At 44.7% G+C, this 19,851-nt stretch overlaps 1 protein-coding gene across 1 annotated transcript; it reads left to right on the top strand.

Moving 5' to 3' along the window:
* Positions 1–1,957: 1,957 nt before the first annotated feature.
* On the top strand, positions 1,958–3,232 carry LOC134222348 (uncharacterized protein K02A2.6-like). Its single transcript, XM_062701508.1, has one exon. The coding sequence runs from the start codon at positions 1,958–1,960 to the stop codon at positions 3,230–3,232; it is 1,275 nt and encodes a 424-aa protein (XP_062557492.1).
* The last annotated feature ends 16,619 nt before the right edge of the window (positions 3,233–19,851 follow it).

Raw genomic sequence — 19,851 nt, 5'->3', positions numbered from 1 at the left:
TGTGCAAGAAAACAGGCACTTAAAACGGGTGTGCCTCAGCTCCAATGCTAAATACCGACAGCTCGATGTAAATAAGAACCGCTCGAAGAAACATTCAACAAACTTTGTAGAAGACAGTGATGGGTCAGGAGCGGAAGGCTCAGATGAAAATCGAGTTTACGTTCTTGATGTATGTAAAATGGAAAACAGGTTCAATGATTTGTCGAAAATTTTCCTCAAGGTTAAAGTGGGAGGTTCAATAATTAAGTTTGAGGTGGACAGTGGATCACCAGTATCGTTGATCAACAGTACTGACAAAGACAAATATTTGAGCAATCTGTCATTACAACCGACGGACATTGAGCTACGAAGTTATTGTGGAAACAAAATAGGAGTCCATGGTGTTATCGAGACAGAAGTACTGTACGAGGACAAAGCTAATCATTTGCGTTTGTTCGTAGTAGAGGGAAGACGACATCCGTTGCTAGGACGCGAATGGATGCGAGCTTTAAGCTTGGACTGGAATGATATTCTGGGGGGTTCTGTTAGCTCTGTTGACAAAATTACTTTACATTCTCCTCTTCCGTCAGCAGTCAAAGGGCTGATAGAAGAGTTTTCCTCCGTTTTTGACGACTCGATCGGTAAGATCGAGGACATTCAAGCCGCGTTGCATCTAAAAGCAGATTCGAAACCAGTGTTTCTGAAAGCTCGCTCACTACCATTTTAAATTCGCGAGGCTGTAGAGAAGGAAATCAATACGTTGGTTGAAAATGGTGTTCTGGTGAAAGTTGATCGAAGTGAGTGGGGTACACCGGTCGTCCCGGTTAAGAAATCTGGTGGAAAAATTCGTTTGTGCGGTGACTATAAGCTCACAGTTAACAAGAGTTTGCTGATCGATGAACATCCGTTACCAACCACCAATGAAATATTTTCCAACATGGCAGGAGGACAAAAATTTACCAAACTGGACTTGTCTCAAGCTTACCTGCAGATATCTATCAAGCCGGATGCTGACTTTGAACACACACTTGGGTCTGTTTCAACCGACTAGGTTGATGTATGGAGTCGCTTCTGCACCTGCAATCTTTCAAAGAGAGATATCTCAGATCCTACAGGGAATACCGGGAGTTACAGTTTTCCTCGACGATGTGAAGGTGACCGGCCCCGATGATGAAACACATCTGCGCCGCCTGCGTGAAGTTTTAAAAAGACTACATGAACACAATATGCGTGTGAGCACGAAACTACATCCAATCAACAACCTGTTGAAAGACAAAACTCCGTTTGAGTGGACCGATGCTTGCGAAGGAGCCTTCTTATGGGTGAAGAGAGAGATGCAGTCGGATCGTTTGCTTGTTCACTACGACGTAAACCTGCCGTTGTTATTAGCCACAGATGCCTCGCCATACGGAGTCGGAGCGGTGTTGAGTCACCTTTATCCTGATGGCAGCGAGCGCCCGATCCAATATGCTTCACAGACGCTCAACGCTACGCAGCAAAGATACAGTCAAGTGGATAAAGAAGCGTACGCAATTATCTTCGGGGTACGTAAATTCTACCAATATCTTTTTGGGCGGAAGTTTGTACTGATTACCGACAATAAGCCGGTAGTAAAAATATTTTCACCAAATAAAGGATTACCAACACTCTGTGCGTTGCGTATGCAACATTATGCCGTTTTCCTCGAGTCATTCGATTTCGAAATTCGTTATCGTGCATCAAAGGACCATGGAAACGCAGACGGAATGTCTCGTCTACCGGTTCCTGATCGGAGTAATCGCAATGTAGTAGAAGAAGTTGACGTGGTGCAGATCAGTCAAATCGAAACGCTTCCGGTAAATACTCGGTAAATAAAAAAAATGAACTCGGAGAGTTTACTAGAGCGGACAGTAATGTCAGGGAACTGATTCAAGCCTTGAAGACAGGTAGAGTTATACAGGGCTGCTTCAGGTTTGGAATCGACCAACACGAATTCGGAATGCAAGGTTCGTGTTTGATGCGAGACATTCGTGTTTATGTGCCTCCTCCTCTCCGAGGTCGGGTTCTGAATGAATTACACTCTGGTCATTTCGGAATCTCTCGAATGAAGTCACTGGCGCGGTCCTACTGCTGGTGGGATAACATTGATCGAGACATTGAGGAGCTGGCCCGGAACTGTGTGGACTGTGCTCGTGTCAAAGCAAGTCCAGCTAAGGTGCATATACACAGCTGGGAACAACCTTCCGAACCGTTCCAGAGAGTACATGCTGATTTTGCTGGACCTTTTTTGGGACTGAATTTTCTTATTATCGTTGATGCTCACGGCAAGTGGCCGGAAGTAAAGATCATTCCGGACATGACAACCGAAACCACTATTGAGAAGATGAGGGAGTTTTTCGCTACTTTCGGATTACCATCTATTTTGGTAACGGATCGGGGAACGCAATTCACGTCGGATCAGTTTCAGCTATTTCTGAAAAAGAACGGAATTGTGCACAAAATGGGTGCACCGTACCATCCTGCAACAAATGGACAGGCAGAACGTTATGTCCAGACGTTCAAGGACAAAATAAAAGCATTGAAGTGTTCACGGTCCGACGTCCAAAAGGAATTACAACAAATACTGATGGCCTATCGAAGAACAGTGCACCCTGCCACAGGAAAAAGCCCATCAATGATGGTTTTTGGACGACAGATCAAATCCAGGATTGATCTAATGATTCCCGGACAACAAAATTTATGCAATGATTCTCGATGGGGAGACAAACCGATACGTTCGTTTTCGGTTAACGATAGAATTGCTGCACGAGATTTCACCTCGCATACGGAAAAGTGGAGATTCGGTGTTGTTGTGGAAAGAGTAGGCAAGCTTCACTACATGGTCCAGCTAGATGATGGCAGAATGTGGAAACGTCATATTGACCAACTCAGGCAAGGGCCCGTTCTTCAGCAAGTACAACACCCGGAAGTTCTAAGCCCAACTAATATTCAGCGATCTCGTGAAATGTCAGGGCCGTCCCCGAATTATCAGCCTCCAGTTCCAGTAAAAGTAGAACTTGATGATACTGATGATGATGATGTTGCTCGGAATATGGAAACTCCTATCGACCCTATCGAACAAAATACGCCTGTCAGTACTGCAATCAATGATACAGGTGCATCCGGAGGTTCTAAAAATAAGCGAATCGTAGATGGCTGGAATATAGGCCGAATAAGCTGGCCCCAAAGAGGGCACTGTTCGAAGATCTTTACGAGAAAGGAAACCTCCACGTAGACTGAACCTGTAATGTGTTGTAACTAATCTACTAACACTAGATATGTGTGACAAGCGAGTGTACAGAATTCATTCTAAGGGGGGGAGAAATGTTATGATTTGCTTTGTATTCAGTTTCCCTACCTAGTGTATACGAACCTGCGATATGTGTCATCACAAATATTCCCCTCCGCTCGCTTTCAAATCGACTTCTATAAAAAAAAAACATTCTTCATGCCTGCCGTATCCTAACGGAACTATCAATTCTATACTTTCGCCTCTAATTCTATCATGAACATGTACGTCTAAGTTTGGAAGATGATATTAGCATTTCCATATCATTGTAAAACTTTGTTAGTTTTTTCCAAGAGAATAAAAGTAGTTTAGGTGAAAGAGTAGGATTTTCTAGGGTATGCGTAATCGGTAATATGACCGTTTTTAATTTGAACACTTTTTAATTTGACTCCCGTTGGTTTGAGCACCGTTCAAATTAAAAAGTGTTCAAACGTCATTCAGCACGAGGGATCGAGGAAAGAATAATGGAATATCGTGATACGGAACACAGAATCAAAACAATCAACTGTAACTTGGTCGGCTTTCCAACTTAGTATTCTATTAGCATTTCCTCAGTTATTAATTGAAAGCTTTTCTATGCCCGCCATTGCATTAGCATGTATCTTGTGTGGCAAGTACAATGGATAAACTATGCCTAGGGTGTCGAAAAAGCTTTATTACGTATTCTCTGTAATATTTTCATATGACTACTCACAGGCACTTGAGACCTTTTGGACTACAGAATAGCACAATGATAGCACAAAATGCGTTAAAAAAGTTCATCATTGGTATTGTCTTAGGGGGGCACATCGTTGATTCTACCGGTCTCCTTGTCTGGCCATACAGCATTGACGTTAAAAGATGCGGATTATCGAATTCTTGGAGTGTTTGAGCGAAAAAACTGGATTTTCTCTCGCTGGATGTTTGCAATCGAGAAGATGCGCATGCAGCCGAATGGCGGCCCAAGAACGAGCGACCTGGAATATGCTCTGACCGACACGGAGTATTTGACCATCACAGGTTGACTGGTAAGTAACGGCTTTATTATGCTGAACAACATCCAACATCCAGCTTAACAAACAGTTCCGATTCTGCCGCAGCTTCACGATTCTCTAGAACCATTTTAACCTCCGACAGCCATCCTATCAACAACATGAGTAATGTCCCATAGATCATTCCGTGACATCTAAAAATATCGGTTTCGCAAAGAAATAAATACCAAACTTTTCATTTTGAAAACCAACTAACAGCGACCAACTTTCGAATTTTAATTTCGCTAATTGCCCAGGTACTGCCCCCTCCAAACGGTGTATCAACCAAATTGTATGCTGCGTTTTCCGCATTCGTTCATTTGATTATATGGCTTTTGCATCGCGGTACCTTCCAGTTGCCTACGAATATCGTTTTTCATCTCCATTAGCGTCGAGTAGGGAACTGCCGGCGAAGGTGCAATTTGCCTTCGCAATATTCGTTCGGTGCCATGGCGCCCACATACCTAGCTGCAACAATTTTTAATTTTCAGGAAAACCAAATCACGCCACACACTGTTGGCCGGGTAGTTCCGTTCGGTTGAATCGGACCATTCCTGGCGACGGGGCGGCCAGCCCCGGTGGCGACTGAACAGTTTAATTGGCACGCTTTTACCGCACAGGGGTATCTAGATGGGGAAATATGTCTAAATTTTGAATTTTTCTTTCAAATGTGCATTGTTTATATTTCTCCAGTATAAATTTGAGTATGCATTCAAAACATAACATAGCTTTCGTTACATAAATAATTTATAACAAATAGTCCCAGTCCTAAATCGTTTGCATAATTCATCGTAGTCGTCGCGAGAAGCTCCTCCTATCTACCGTTTTGACTCAAATCTCGAACATGACTCATATTCCAAACGGTAATATGTATACCTGCATATTTTTATATGTTAGTGCTAGAGTTAAGATTTTTCCAAATAAACAGTACAGTCTGATCACAATCTTAAAGGTGTTCGATTGTGAATCACCATGACAATCCGATGACTTCGAATTTCCATGGATGTCTCGTAGAACCTTCTCACAAATGCTCACATCTACGTCTACATTGATTACATGCTGCTGGTCGTCGTTGGTGATACTACAGGTTGGACAAGAATAAGATCCCTGGCTGCTATCATCACAATCTTCTGACGGAAGGATCGTTTGGCCGAAAGTCATTCGGCCAAAAACCTATACATTTCTCGCGCTTAGTTTCATACTGTATAGATCGATTTCTCTTCGTCGATGTTTTTTTTTTAATTATTGTAATGAATTGCGCTAGTTTGTCGATGATTCACTGGTTTGGTATGATAAAGGATAATTGTATTTTGCACTAGAATCAATAATCACGGTTGTAGCATTTGAAACAATTGAGTTATTAACAAAATATAAAATCGATTAAGAGAAATCGATCAATACAGTTACGTCCCTATGAAACTAAGCGCGAGATTTAAATTTTACCGGAAACTATTAGGCCAAAAGATATTTATCGAAATTAATGAAGCAATGAATATGAAGGTATAAAAACACGCATAAAAAATGTGAAGGTATAAATATTAAAATATATTAAATATATTAAAATATGAAGGTATAAAAACACGCAAGTATAAAAAATAGACGTATAAAAATATCACAGTGTCGATGTAAAAAATGAAGGTATGAAATATGAAAATATAGAAATATAAAAAAAGAAAGTGTGGAATATACGAAAATATGAAGTAGTTGGCTATGAAAATGTAAAATTTTAGATTTAATTAAATAACATGAAAACATTAAACAAGACAAAAAAATTTTTTTTTCAAGAATGATACTTTAAAAGTATGATGAAATGGTTTGAAAAGTACGATTGAGTTGATACCTTTGCTGTAGGAGCAGGCGATAGATCATTGATGTGCATGAATAGCAAGCTACACATATTTGTTCCTAGTACGATTGCGTTGCTATCGTTGCTGGGGACATCATGGAAATCTTGGTTGATTCGGTAGAACATTTGACTCACACTCTAGGACAATTTGGAGAACTTATAACATCTCATATGCAAGGATTTGGGTCTCCAGTAGCCTTGTGAGCAAAGGCGTAAGATTGCCAATCCGGATATGGCGAGTTCGATTCTCGGTCCGGTCTAGGATGTTTTCAGGTTGGAAACTTTCTCGACACCCTGGGGATAGTGTATCCATTGTACATGGTACACATGATACACACTCATGCAATTGAATTTCCCTTAGGTAGATACAAGCCGTTATTTGTAATCACTTTCTCTAAGGGTCCATTGTCGACATTAACGCTAAATATTACGCTTATTTGTATACATTAGATAGTTCTTTTGATTGTATCTAGTTCAGAAACACAATTGTTCAAAGATATAAACATTCCTGTTCTAATAGACTACCAGTTCCGATCCGCTTTGAAAAGACTAAAACTTTTTAGAAGTACATAGACCAAAATGAGCACATGAATACTAATCCAGCCAATGAAATTTGGAACGATCATTCTTTCGAAAGTTTTCGAGTCAATCGCAAGGTATTCCGCAAAATAGTTGATCAAATTCGTAGGAAGCTTCTTGTTTTCGCTACTCAATATAATTCTGCTAGAGAAAGATATCCCTGTTTCGACAGTCAAAGAACATATATCTTAAAAGATATGAATCAAGCTAGTTAAAAGATATACTATCTACTCCGTTAGTCATCCCATCTACTCCAATCGACGTAACTCCAGTGCTATGATGATCATGAGTCATCGACAGAGTTTGCAGATGATGGAACGCACATCAACAGTCCCGCCAAACGCTGTCAACGCTCATCGTAGTCGTCTCGGTCCTGCAGTTGAGGCAGGTGTCGGGGTCTTCCAGCCAGCTTGCCAAGGCAAGTATAAATTGGATTCAACTGTCGAACACGTACTTCTGTCTGATGCTTGTTCCCTTAAACATAGCTCGCCAACCACCGATTCGTTCACCGATCAACACCACATATCAACTACGAATCAAGACTACGCAGAAGCATGCTTCCCGGATGCAATCATGCCTCCGACAATCGATCGAGCTGCTGTTGGACGTGGACCCTCGACCAACGGGATGGTAAATATATATTATCAGAATGTTGGTGGTTTGAACTCGTGTTTGGACGATTACTTGGTGGCTAGTTCAGATTGCTGCTACGACATGTTAGCTTTTACGGAGACATGGCTCACTGAAAGTACTATTTCTAGTCAAATATTAGACCGCCAATACGAAGTGTTTCGTTGCGATCGCGGTCCACATAATAGCAGAAAAGTTCGTGGCGGTGGGGTTCTCGTAGCCGTTCGCCGGGGGCTGAAAGCACACGTGATCGAAGACGTGGCTTGGAAAACCGTGGAGCAGGTATGGATTGTGCTAGACCTTGCAGACCGCAAGCTATTCTTTTGTGTCATCTACATCCCACCGGATAGAACGCGAGACAGTTCTTTGATCGATGCTCATACGCATTCAGTTAACTCGATCGTGGACCAAGCTTCGCCCTTTGATGACATCGTCATCATCGGTGATTTCAACATGCCCGGAATCAGCTGGCGAGCTTCTGGCAACGGTTTCCTCTACTGCGACGCTGGCCATTCTATGTTTAACTCGTGCACGACGAGTCTTCTGGACCATTACAGCTCAGCCACATTTCAACAAATCAATCATGTTGCAAATGAAAATAACAGATTCCTGGATTTATGCTTTGCTACTCTTCGTGACACTGCTCCATCAATTTCATTATCTCCTGCGCCGTTGGTAAAGTGGGTTCCTCATCATCCACCACTACTAGGGTGGCTCAAAAAACACTTTTTCAAATTTTTTGATGGGCCGCCCTCTTATTCGGTTCTATTTGATGCCCTGATGCTCTGGACAAAATTTCAGCCAAATCGGTCAATGTTTGGGCAGTGCTAAACTCGTTGGAAGTTTATATGGAAAAATGTATGCAGAAACATCCAAAAACAGTGATTTGCAGTTGGACGGCACAATTTACGATCAAGAACCATGATGCTCATTCAGTTCTTGTGAAATAAAATACAGAATGTTATGCTGAAAACCGCGAGAAGATTAGAGTTTATTACGCAAAGATATTAGCATTTTACTGGAGTGTTGTAGGGGTGAATTTATTTCTTTTCAAAGGTAAAAGAAACGAAATTTGCTCAAACCCCATTGCAGAGAAATGCTAATAACTTAGCCGGGCAAACTCAAATCTTCTCGCGGTTTTCTGCATAACATTCTGTATTAAATTCTCCAAGATCTGAATGAGTATCATAGTTCTTCATCATAAGTTGTGTAGTCCAGCTGCAATTTACTGTTTTGGGATGTTTCTGCATACATTTTTCCATATAAACTTCCAACGAGTTTAGCATCGCCCAAACGTTGACCGATTTAGCTGAAATTTTGTCCAGAGCATCAGGGCATCAAATAGAACCGAATAAGAGGGCGGCCCATCAAAAAAATTGAACAAAGTTTTTCCCATACTACTTTGAGCCACCCTAACCACTACACATTATTATCGAGAAACACAACTTAGTTGAAGGCAAAGACGACATTCCACCTGTTATTTACGACTTCTGGAAAGCAGACATCGGCAGCATGAACCATATTCTTTCGACACTGGACTGGGATGACATATTGCATGCTAACAATGTGGATGCTGCAGCTCAAACTTTTTCCATGTTCTGTCGTACGTGATAGATAGACATGTTCCCAAGCGAAGCCTATCTGTTAACCGCACTCTGTGGCAGACACCTAGACTCCGGCAGTTAAAAAAGCAGAAGAAAGCGATTCTGAGGAAGTACTCCAAGCACAAGAGTCAACCACTCAGAGACCACTACGTGCGACTCAATAATGTCTACAAGAGCGTCAGCCGTCGATGTTTTCTTCGCTATCAGAACAGCATACAACGTCGCTTCAAGTCCCAGCCGAAGTCTTTCTGGAAATACGTTAAAGAACAGCGCAGCGAATATGGGATTCCTTCTTCAATGCAATGGAATGGTGCTGTTTTATCCGACCAACAAGCCATATGTGATCAGTTCGCATCGAAGTTCTTCGGCATTTTTTCGCTAGAAACTCTAACCGCTGAACAGATTAACGCCGCATCATGTATTACTGAGCCTTCAGGATTCATTATGCCTATTATTAATATCAATGACGATTCCATAATGGCAGCCGCAGGTAAACTGAAAACATCGACTTGCGTTGGACCTGATGGCATTCCATCGGTAATATTGAAGAAGTCGATTGGTAGTTTGTTAACCCCGCTGCTTAAGATCTTCAATATGTCGCTCGCTACTGGAGTGTTCCCTTCCTGCTGGAAAAGTGCATTTATGCTTCCTGTGCACAAAAAGGGTGATAGGAGAGAAATCGATAACTACCGTGGAATATCGTCCTTAAGCGCTGTTTTAAAACTCTTCGAGCTCGTTGTGATGGATCGACTACTTTTTCACTGCAGGCGACATCTAAGCATAGACCAACATGGGTTCATCTCGGGACGCTCAACGACATCAAATCTTTTATGTCTCACCTCCTATGTGACTGACAGTATGCTAGAGCGAGCGCAAACTGATGTGGTGTAGGGGAATTATGGGTAAAACCGACACTGCGGGTAAAACCGACACCACTTCAAATCTCTGATTTCAAGTGATTATCGGACAGAATTTCGACAGACTTTGAATAAACGTTTGATTTCTTGTATTTCTTGTCATTTTGTAACTGGTGGAGACGTGTAAGAGTCATAATAAACAGATAATTAGCATTGATCACCATTGAGGAGATGAGTTATGTAAAATTTTGGCATCGGTGTATAAGCTCTTACGACAATAATTTGTTGATTTTCAGTATTTAATCCATCTCTGATCCATAATTGAACATCATTTTGTGTATGTTGTGGAAAAATAGTTAACTTTTTTAATTATAAACATCCACATGTATCTCATCATTATTATGTTATCAGTTGGGGTAAATTCGACACCTGCCATCGAATCACGAAATACCTCTGTTTTATTAGACTCATCATTCGCATAATACAATTCAAGTATTGGAAAACGAGGCGCCGGGGAATATAACTTAATCATAGACTGATTACATACCATATCACCATTGGACGTGACAATAGGTCTAGGGGGTAATATTGAGTCATCAAGGAAAACCTACAGGTCGGATAACAATAGCGCTCAAAGAAGAACCGTATTTTTAGGCTTATTTTGCTCTTAGATATGTTCAATCCGTTCTCAAGTGTTGTTCTTTCGTGATCCATTTTCACCCCTGTAAGCATGTAGCTTGTCACCTACGGAACTAGTCATTTTTATTTCTTGTTATAACTGCGCTATACGTATTTATTTTAAATCGCCGTTATAAACTACTTTTTAAAATAAGTGAAATTTAAATGTAGGTCAATATTTACAGCAGTTAGTAAATTTGTTACTAACATTCTTATACTCTATATATTTTTCACCCGACCCACTAAAGAAACTAAATAAAATATGATATGTGGTGATGATTTTGAATATATAATAGTAGTTTGTGCAACTAGTTGCAAAAAGATGATTTTTTCAGCACGAGTTGTACGTTTATCCAACGAGGCTTGCCGAGTTGGATAAATACTACGAGTGCTGAAAAAAGCGAGTTTTGCAACGAGTTGCACACGCTATTTTTTGCAATGACGAAAATGGCTTCAGTATGTTAAATATGTACCAAATTTTACAGTCTAATTTACTTCACATGATCATTCTTGCGAATAAATCATGTTGCTGCAGAGAGCTATTCGATTCCATGTTATAGTACCACATTGCATAGCTCTTCAAACCATTAGGCGATAGATGAACTTGTATTTGGAAAATGATGATGTCTTGTCCATCAAACTATTTAATTTATGACGCGACACAGAGAATACACTATTTGAACACCTACCCAAGCTAATTCAGCAAAATATAGTCATGTAACTGCTGTTCTGATATTGGTTTTTCATTATAGCACCCAAATCAGTGGTATAATGGATATTATGCAACCCATTTGAGTTGCATAATGGTCATTAAAGCACCCATTTGGTTGGTATGGAAAAGTAGGCCGTTTTATCCCTCGAACACGAACTGTAAACCAGGTATTATGATCAGGAATTGCAAAAAATTTAGTTCAACCATAGTTTATGAGTGACCCCTAAACATGAATTTCATACACAAATATCAAAATGAATATTGTTAAACATTTTCAATCATGTTGTAACATCATTTAGAATTGTTCTGATGTTCAATTCCATAACGACTTGATGTGTCGGTTTTACCCTCATGTGGTGTCGATCTTACCCGCACCCAGTTGTTTGGGCTGGAAGATGGACTGTTCGCGTTTTCATCATAAATCAAATTCTATCAAGAAATATTGTCGTGAGACCTCATGGACTGATGCATGAAGAGCCAAAGTATGGTTGTATGAAATTTCTAGACCGGAAAATTGCTTCATAGATTGGGAAACTGTAAAGTTGCTTAAGGTGTCGGTTTTACCCACTTTTCCCCTACCTAGACCTTTCAGCAGCATTCGATAAAGTCAGCCATCAAATCGCTGTTGCAAAGCTTGAGAGGTTTGGAATACAAGGGACACTTTTGAACTGGTTCCAAAGCTACCTAAGCGACCGTCAGTCGCAAGTAGTCATAGGTAATTCCACTTCGGCATCGTTTCCCATCACCTCTGGCGTACCGCAAGGCAGCCATCTTGGACCCATTATCTTTCTCCTATATTTCAACGATGTAAACGCAGTAATAGAGGGACCTCGGCTATCCTTCGCTGATGACTTCAAAATCTATTTTAATATACGCTCTGAAGTAGATGCACAGTTTCTACAACGGCAATTGGATGCCTTCGCCGATTGGTGCCAGAAGAATCGTATGACTGTTAATCCTGACAAATGTTCAGTTATTACGTTTTCTCGACTAAAGAATACACAAGTTTATAACTATTTTCTTTCTGGAGTTCAGTTGGAAAGGGTGGACGAAATTAAGGACTTGGGGGTAATACTAGACTCCCAGTTAACATTTAAGCAACTCGTATCTTTTGCAGTTAATAAGACTTCTAAATGTCTGGAATTTATCTTTCGGATAACAAAATCGTTTTCGGATATTTACGGCCTAAAGGCATTTTATTGTGTCTTAGTGCGTTCGGTACTGGAGTATGGCTCGGCTATTTGGAGTCCATTCTAGCAAAATGGAGCAAAGAGAATGGAGTCAGTTCAACGGCGCTTCATTAGATTCGCACTCCGTCGACTACCATGGCAAGATCCACTGCATCTACCAAGCTACGAGGACCGTTGCCGACTAATTCGTCTGGATACCCTTGCAAGGCGGAGAGATGTAGCTAGAGCTCTTCTAGTTTCCGACATCCTCCAAAACAGAGTAGATTGCCCGAGCATTCTTGAAAGAGTAGACATTTATGTAAGACCTCGAGCAATTCGGAACAATATGATGCTGCGACCACCATCTCATCGTACTAATTATGGAGTGAATAATGCTATTACTGGGTTACAGAGGACATTCAACCGTGTGGCTTCAGAGTTTGACTTTAATGTTTCAAGAGACGTGCTTCGAGCTAGATTTTTTGCGGTGTTAAGATAGTTTTAGTTTTTGTAATATAAGTTTTTTGTCAATGCACAAATCATCATTGGGGCTTCGAAGCCTGTTGATGTAGAACCACCCAAATAAATAAATAAATAAATAAAGCCAAATAGTATATTCGGCCAAACCACTTTCGGCTTGGTGGCCTTCAGCCTAATGGCATTCGGCCGAATGGTTTTCGGCCAAACGGCCCTTCCCCATTATTTATTTATTGTGTAATTTTGAGTTAATTGATGGTCATGAAAAACATACGATTGAGCTATTGATCAGAAACTTTCATAAATAGATTATCTCAGGCAAAATCCTAAGAGAATGGTTGTGCGCTATATTTTTTCACCCTGTTCTAGGCTAAACCAGTCTAAGCTGTTCACATTCAGGGGGCAGCAGGGACTATGTTCAAGGGCTTGACGACCCCTCCCCAGCTGTCTGTGAGTCAGGGAGAACTGCCTAGGATGTGGTGGGGTTTAGTAGTGGGCTCTGCTACGTCCCTCCCAAAAAAAACACAAGTGTCCGTAAGCAGACTCTTTCAAAGTGACTGTGTGCCGCTTCAAAAGAACAAGCCCATGGAGTACCATTGGCACATCAGGGTTGATCCCAGTAAGATCCGGATTATGGTATACTGGTTGTATGTTATTGGACTTTGTCTCTGGATATTGGAATATTGTGAATGCGATGGCTGGTAGTCTGGTTATTCTATTCTCTTTGTAAGGCCGGGTGACACCGACCTGAAACGGCGAATGGGCTAATGGCCAGGCTGTATTCCGTACTCTAAAACCGTGGCGGGCCTTGTATCACGCGGTACAATCTTGTCGCTCAGCTGGCAGCTGAGTGGGAGTAGGCTCAGATGCTCTTTCCTGACTAGCGCTGATCTGGCTCTGAACACGAAAGTGTCAACCCTCGCATGGCCTCCTCCCTGCATGCTGCAAGGTATGTATAGATAACCATGGGATCGCGAAGGCGACTACACCAGCAGGCTTCGAGAGCAGTCGCAAGAAATTCAGCTAAATCAAAAACCACGAGGGATGCAGGTGAGGCGAATGGTGGTAAGGAGAAACTTTTCGCCAGACGCAGCGGCCTTGAAAGGTCTCCTCAAAGATCGCCGGGGGAAGGCGATGGAGCAAACCGTGGAGGGTCTGAGGAGGTGCCGGTTGAAGTAAAGATGGACGGCCCCACCCTGACCCGCGTCATCAAATTTGTGATGGCGAACCACGAAGAACGCGGTGGTCAGACGATGGAGGTAATCACGGATGTATCAGACGTGATTATGTCGTTCTTGGACAACCGGGTTAACTACAGCAAGGACCTGAAACTTGCTGTGCCCTAGTAGTGGATGCCAAGTCGGAGTAGAGGTCCCTACTAGAGGCCAGTAAGAGTGCGGAGGTAGAACTCCGCAAAATTGATAATGAGCGGAAGCAGGCGGAAAAAGACAAAGAGGAGGCGGACTCGAAGATTCGTCTCCTGTCTGAAGGTAAACGACGAGCCAGGTCGAGGAACTCCGCAAAAGGATGGCCGTGACAGTTGTCGAAAAGTCCGCAGCTTGTAAGTGAGAGACGCGGGAGAAGGTCGAGCGGAAGGACAGCCCTCCCAAGCCGGTGAAACCAGTGCCTCTACCATCGAGGACCACTCGCCGGGAGGAAGACCTACCCTGGAGGGAGGTCGTGAATCCCAAGAAGGCGAAAAGGCAACGGTAGCAGGTCGCCAAGAATGCGGCGGGTGAAGCGATGCGCACCACTGTTGAGAAGGGAGGAGGAGAGAGAGGCGAGGAAAGGCGAGATGATTCTCGTTGACGGAGGAGGTCCTGGGTGATGGGGTTCAAGAAAGAGCTTTATGCCCTGTTTCGAACATCCAGTGCAAGGGCCTGGATAAAGTAACCAAGGCCAGAAACTTGGTCGACGCACTGAGAGATCGGTGTAATGTCGAGATTCAGGCATTTGCGGTTCGGGTACGCAAAAGCTACGGGGGAATGCAGGTTGCCTCATTCCAAGTACCTCAGGCTGAGGCCAAGAAGGTAATGGATGAGGCTAAACTGAAAGTGGGTTGGTTGGTATGTCCGCTAAGCATAAGTCAACAGCTTCAAGTCTGCTTCAGGTGTCTTGGCAACGGTCATAATTCCTATGACTGTAAAGAACCTGATCGCAGTAAGCTATGCAGTAGGTGTGGAGCTGAAGATCACCATGCTTGCACCTGTCAGGCGGCACCAAGGTGTCTGATATGTCCCCCGGGTACAGACAACAGACACCTTACCGGTGTCCAGGCTTGTCCGGCCTCTAGAAGGATCCAGACACGCAGGTAACACAGCTAAACCTGAACCACTGCAAGGCGGCTCAACTGCTGCAACAACAGTCGGCTACCGAGTGTAAAGCTGATGTAGCCTTGCTGTCCAATCCATGCCATCCCTTCTGGAAACGGCAGTTGGATTGCGGATAAGTCCCAGAGGGTGGCCATCTGGACTTGCGGGCGATACCTTATCCAGGAGATATTATCATCACCTGACGATGAGGGTGAGGTCTCCAGTAGCCTTGCGAGCAAAGGCGTAGGATTGCCAATCCGGAGATGGCGAGTTCGATTCTCGGTCCGGTCTAGGGTGTTTTCGGGTGGGAAACATTTTTTTTCCAATTCCGTTTATTTGGTAGGCTCAGGCGTGTATAACACTTTACGGAGCCATTGTTCTTTGTGATATATACAATCAATATCATTTTATTATACGGTTAGTAAGAGGGGGGTAGATGCTAGCGTACTCGTGGGTGTGGGAAACATTCTCGACACCCTGGGCATAGTGTATCTATTGTACTTGCCACACAAGATACATACTCATGCAATGGTGGGCATAGAAAAGCTTTCAATTAATAACTGAGGAAATGATAATAGAATACTAGGTTGCAAAGCAGGACAAGTTCCAGTTGGAATGTAGAGCCATTGAAGAGGAAGAAGAAGAAGATGATGAGGGTTTCGTCATAGCAAAGGTAAACGGTGTTTACTTTTGTAGCTGCTACTGTGCTCCCAGGTGGAGTATCTATACTGCCGTAATCTGGAAAAGTGGCGTAACAGCCATTTTACAACATGCATATTTTCCATTTTTCTGGTAAAGAGCTTGATGAATACTACTCGTAACACCATTTTTGGAAAATGGCGTATACGTCACTTTTTCAGATTACGGCAGTATAGTGCAGTTTACTGGGGTAGTGGACATTCTTGCAGCAAAACTAACTGGCTTAAAACCATTATTTGTAGCAGTGGACTAGAGCCCGATCCACAAACGCTAGAGGTCATACCCTGCTAGAGTCGCTAGCGGTATTGAACGTAGTCCTGCTGAACGAAGGCCAAGTGCCTACGTTCAGGGGATCAGGCGGTGATTCATGCATCGATGTGACCTTCTGCAGCGCGGGATGGACGTTGAAGTCAGAATGGGAGGTTCATGAGGGGCATACCTCCAGCGATCATCAGGAAATTCGTTTTATGATCCGGTATACCCCCGTCACAACCACAAGGCGGATCGGCAAGACCGATCTAGGATGGCACACCTCGCAGTTCAACCCAGAACTCATGGAGGAATTACTACGATGGAGAAGGCGAACAACAGTATTAAGTGGCGATGAGTTAATCGATGTAATAACTCGTGCGTGCGATGTGACGATGCCTAGGAGGACCAAACCTCCCGGAAATCGGCAACCTGCGTACTGGTGGACTGACACAATTGCAGACCTTCGTAGAACCTGTTTATATACGACACGGATGCCGGTCAAAAGTCGATCAAAGTGTCTGCGGGTGTTCCACAGGGATCGATCCTTTGACCGGTTCTGTGGAATATTATGTACGACGTAGTATTACGCTTAAGTCTCCCGGTCAGTGTGAAAATAGAAGGCTTTGCGGATGACGTAATTCTAGAGGTAACTGAAGACGCTCTCGACGAAGACGAACTGAAGGCTTCATACGCGATTGGCAGAGTGGAGGAATGACTCAACTCGAGGCGGTTGTCCCTTGCACATCACAAGAAGGAAGTCGTGGTGGTGCATAACCGCCATGGGTTGCAGAGAGCGAGGATAAGAGTAGGGTCCTGCACAGTTAAATCCGTGAGGTCTCTTAAGCATCTGGGCGTGATGATCGACGATAAGCTCAATTTTACGAGCCACGTCGATTATGTACGTCAGCGGGCTTCATTGGCGTTAAATCGTTATCACGAATGATGTCCAACAGATCGGCGGTGCATAGTCAAGTGCGTAGGTTGATAGCTGGCGTAGCATTGTCTATCATCCGCTATGGCGTACCGGCATGGGCCGCAGCACTAAAGGCCGAGTACAATGTAAAGAAATTGATCAGAGTACACCGGCTGATGTGCCTACGTGTCGCTAGCGCATATCGCACCATATCATATAAGGCGGTGTGCCTTATAGCTTGGATGATGCCGATTGACATACTCCTAAAGGAAGATGTGGAGTGCTACAACGAAAGGGACTCGGTGCAAGTGCGACGTGTCAAGAGAGCAGCCTCGCTGCTCAAATGGCAAAGAGCACGGGACACCGCAGTCAAAGGTCGTTGGACCCACAGACTGATTAAGGATGTGTCCAACTGGGTCGATAGAAAGCATGGTCAGGTCAACTTCCACCTAACACAGGTGTTGTCTGAACATGGCTGCTTTTAAAAAATCCTACACAGGTTTGGCTTCGCAGATTCTGCGGAGTGTCCAGAATGTGTAGGTGAGGTAGAGTCGACAGAGCATGTGATGTTCGCATGCCCGCGATTCGAGGTAGAACGCAATGTCATGCTGCTTGTCAGCTGTATGGATACAACCCCGGACAACCTCGTCGAGAGGACAGCAGGGACTTTGTGGGGGCAGCAGGGACTTTGTCCAAGGGCTTGGTGACCCCTCCCCATGATCACTGCGAGTTAGACCGTCGATGCTGGACGCCAAGCTGAAGAGGGCGGTCGGGACGGCCAAGTGTAAACCCGTGAAATCGGTGGAGTCGAGGTCTAGCCAGACTGAGGCCCAAGGATTGGCGGACTCGGGCAAGGTCGAATCGACCGAGGGCGTGCCAGCGAAGACGGTGGTACCAAAGTCTACCCAGACTGAGGCTCAAGTATTTGCGGGTACGTCGGGGGTGACTGCTCCAACGGAGCAGACACAAAAACGGGGGAGACAGTCTCCAGGGGATGGGCTCCCTGGGGGCCGTTTCAAAACGCGGAGGGTTACTACCCCGAACAAGGGTAGTGGGGCTGGGAAGCTGAACCCCGGCCAGGTACCTCCAAAACCGGGAAAGGTCCGTCCACTCAGGAAAGACGGTGGTAAGGGGTTACGGCAGGCTGAAAGTTCTCAGCCGCACCAGACCAGGAAAATAGAGGGGGATGACGCCTCCTGGACCCTGGTCAAGAACAAGAGGAAACCGAAGACGTCAAGGGCCGAAAAGAAGGCCCAGGCGAATGAGGGTAGCAAGAAATCCAGGGTAGGCGCCAATCGCTCCAGGGGCGATGCCCTAGTCATCACGGCGGACGAGGCTAAGTACTCGGACGTTTTGAAGGCGATGAGGAGTGACGTCAAGCTCGGTGAACTTGGCGCCGACGTACGTCGAATAAGACGTACTCGGATGGGCGAGATGATCCTCGAGCTGAAGCGGAGCGTCTCGCAAAAGGGCGCCGCCTACAAGAAGTTGGCGGAGGAAGTTCTAGGCGAGACGGTCAAGGTGAGGGCACTCACTACGAAGGTTAATCTAAGGGTTAAAGACCTGGACGAGATCACTGAAGTCGAAGTGCTCGTCACGGCACTGCGGCGACAGTGTGAAGTGGAGACGCCCACCGCAGCCGTTCGGCTACGGAAAGGTCCGGCAGGGACGCAGGTAGCATTGGTTCGACTATCTGCAGCGGATGCCTCCAAGGTAGTCAAGTTAGGGAGCGTAAAGGTGGGATGGTCGGTATGCCCTGTGGGCATATACGAGCAACCCGAAGTTTGCTTCAAGTGCCTGGAACCGGGGCACAAGCAATGGGACTGCAAAGGCCCTGACAGAAGCAATCTCTGCCTACGCTGCGGATTGGAGGAACATAAGGCACAATGCTGCACGAACTCTCCCAATTGTTTGTTTTGTTCCAGCAAAGCTGTGAACAGCAAGCACCCCATGGGGGGTTCGATGTGCCCGGCGTTTAAGCGTGCTGCAAAATCACAGTGCATGTAACGCAGCTGGCTTGCTCGACCTCGCCCGAGTGTTTGGTGTGCGCAGGTTTAGAGGAAACGGCGGAGGACGTGTTGTTCGTGTGCTCACGTTTTCGCGCAATGCGTGACCACATGCTTGCCACATGTGGTCTGGACATTACCCCGGACAACCTAGTTCGTAGGATGTGTAAAGATGAAGTTGGCTGGAACGCCGTTTTGTCGGCTATCGCCCAAATCGTCTCGGAGCTACACAGAAGGTGGCGCGTGGACTCAAGGATGGCTAGTTCAGGCGCAAATAAGAGGTGGTCCAAGGGATCGGAGTCGGCTTCATGGGTCATACCGGTGGTCATGCTCTGTGGTCGAACTCGATCCTTTTATCGAACAAGTGGCCGCGTGAAGAACAACATGGTATCGTTGCTTTCGCGGCGTTGGTCAACCGGGCGGGTTCCGAGCCCGAGGACGGAAAGGGGTCCTCGTCAAGGCTGGGGCAGGTGTAGGCACCGCGTCGGCAAGTCCCTCTGTGTGCTGGCGAATAGGCCCTATCGCAGAAAGGTCAATTTGGGGTGAACGCGGCATCATCATTCTTGATAACAGTCGTGCAGAGGGAAGCAGGCGCGAAGTCGACCGTCCCCACCTTCCGAGGACATAGGGCGTGGCCACCTGGAAAGCCGGCAACGCGCTGGCACGATACCATGATGTTCTTCTAAAAAAGCGAGTTACGAGGGTGCGCTTCGAGGGTGCGTTGTGCACTGGCCCCCGTTTGAAGCATTACTTTCTGGTTGTACCGAAGGAACTATGGGATTGGCGGCAATGGAAACGGTTTAGCAGGTCGGGGATGTAGT

Source organism: Armigeres subalbatus, chromosome 3, assembly GCF_024139115.2.
Source record: "Armigeres subalbatus isolate Guangzhou_Male chromosome 3, GZ_Asu_2, whole genome shotgun sequence".
Lineage (NCBI taxonomy): Eukaryota > Metazoa > Arthropoda > Insecta > Diptera > Culicidae > Armigeres > Armigeres subalbatus.
The sequence above is the reverse complement of the archived record's forward strand: the minus strand, read 5'-3'. Positions and strand labels throughout refer to the sequence as shown.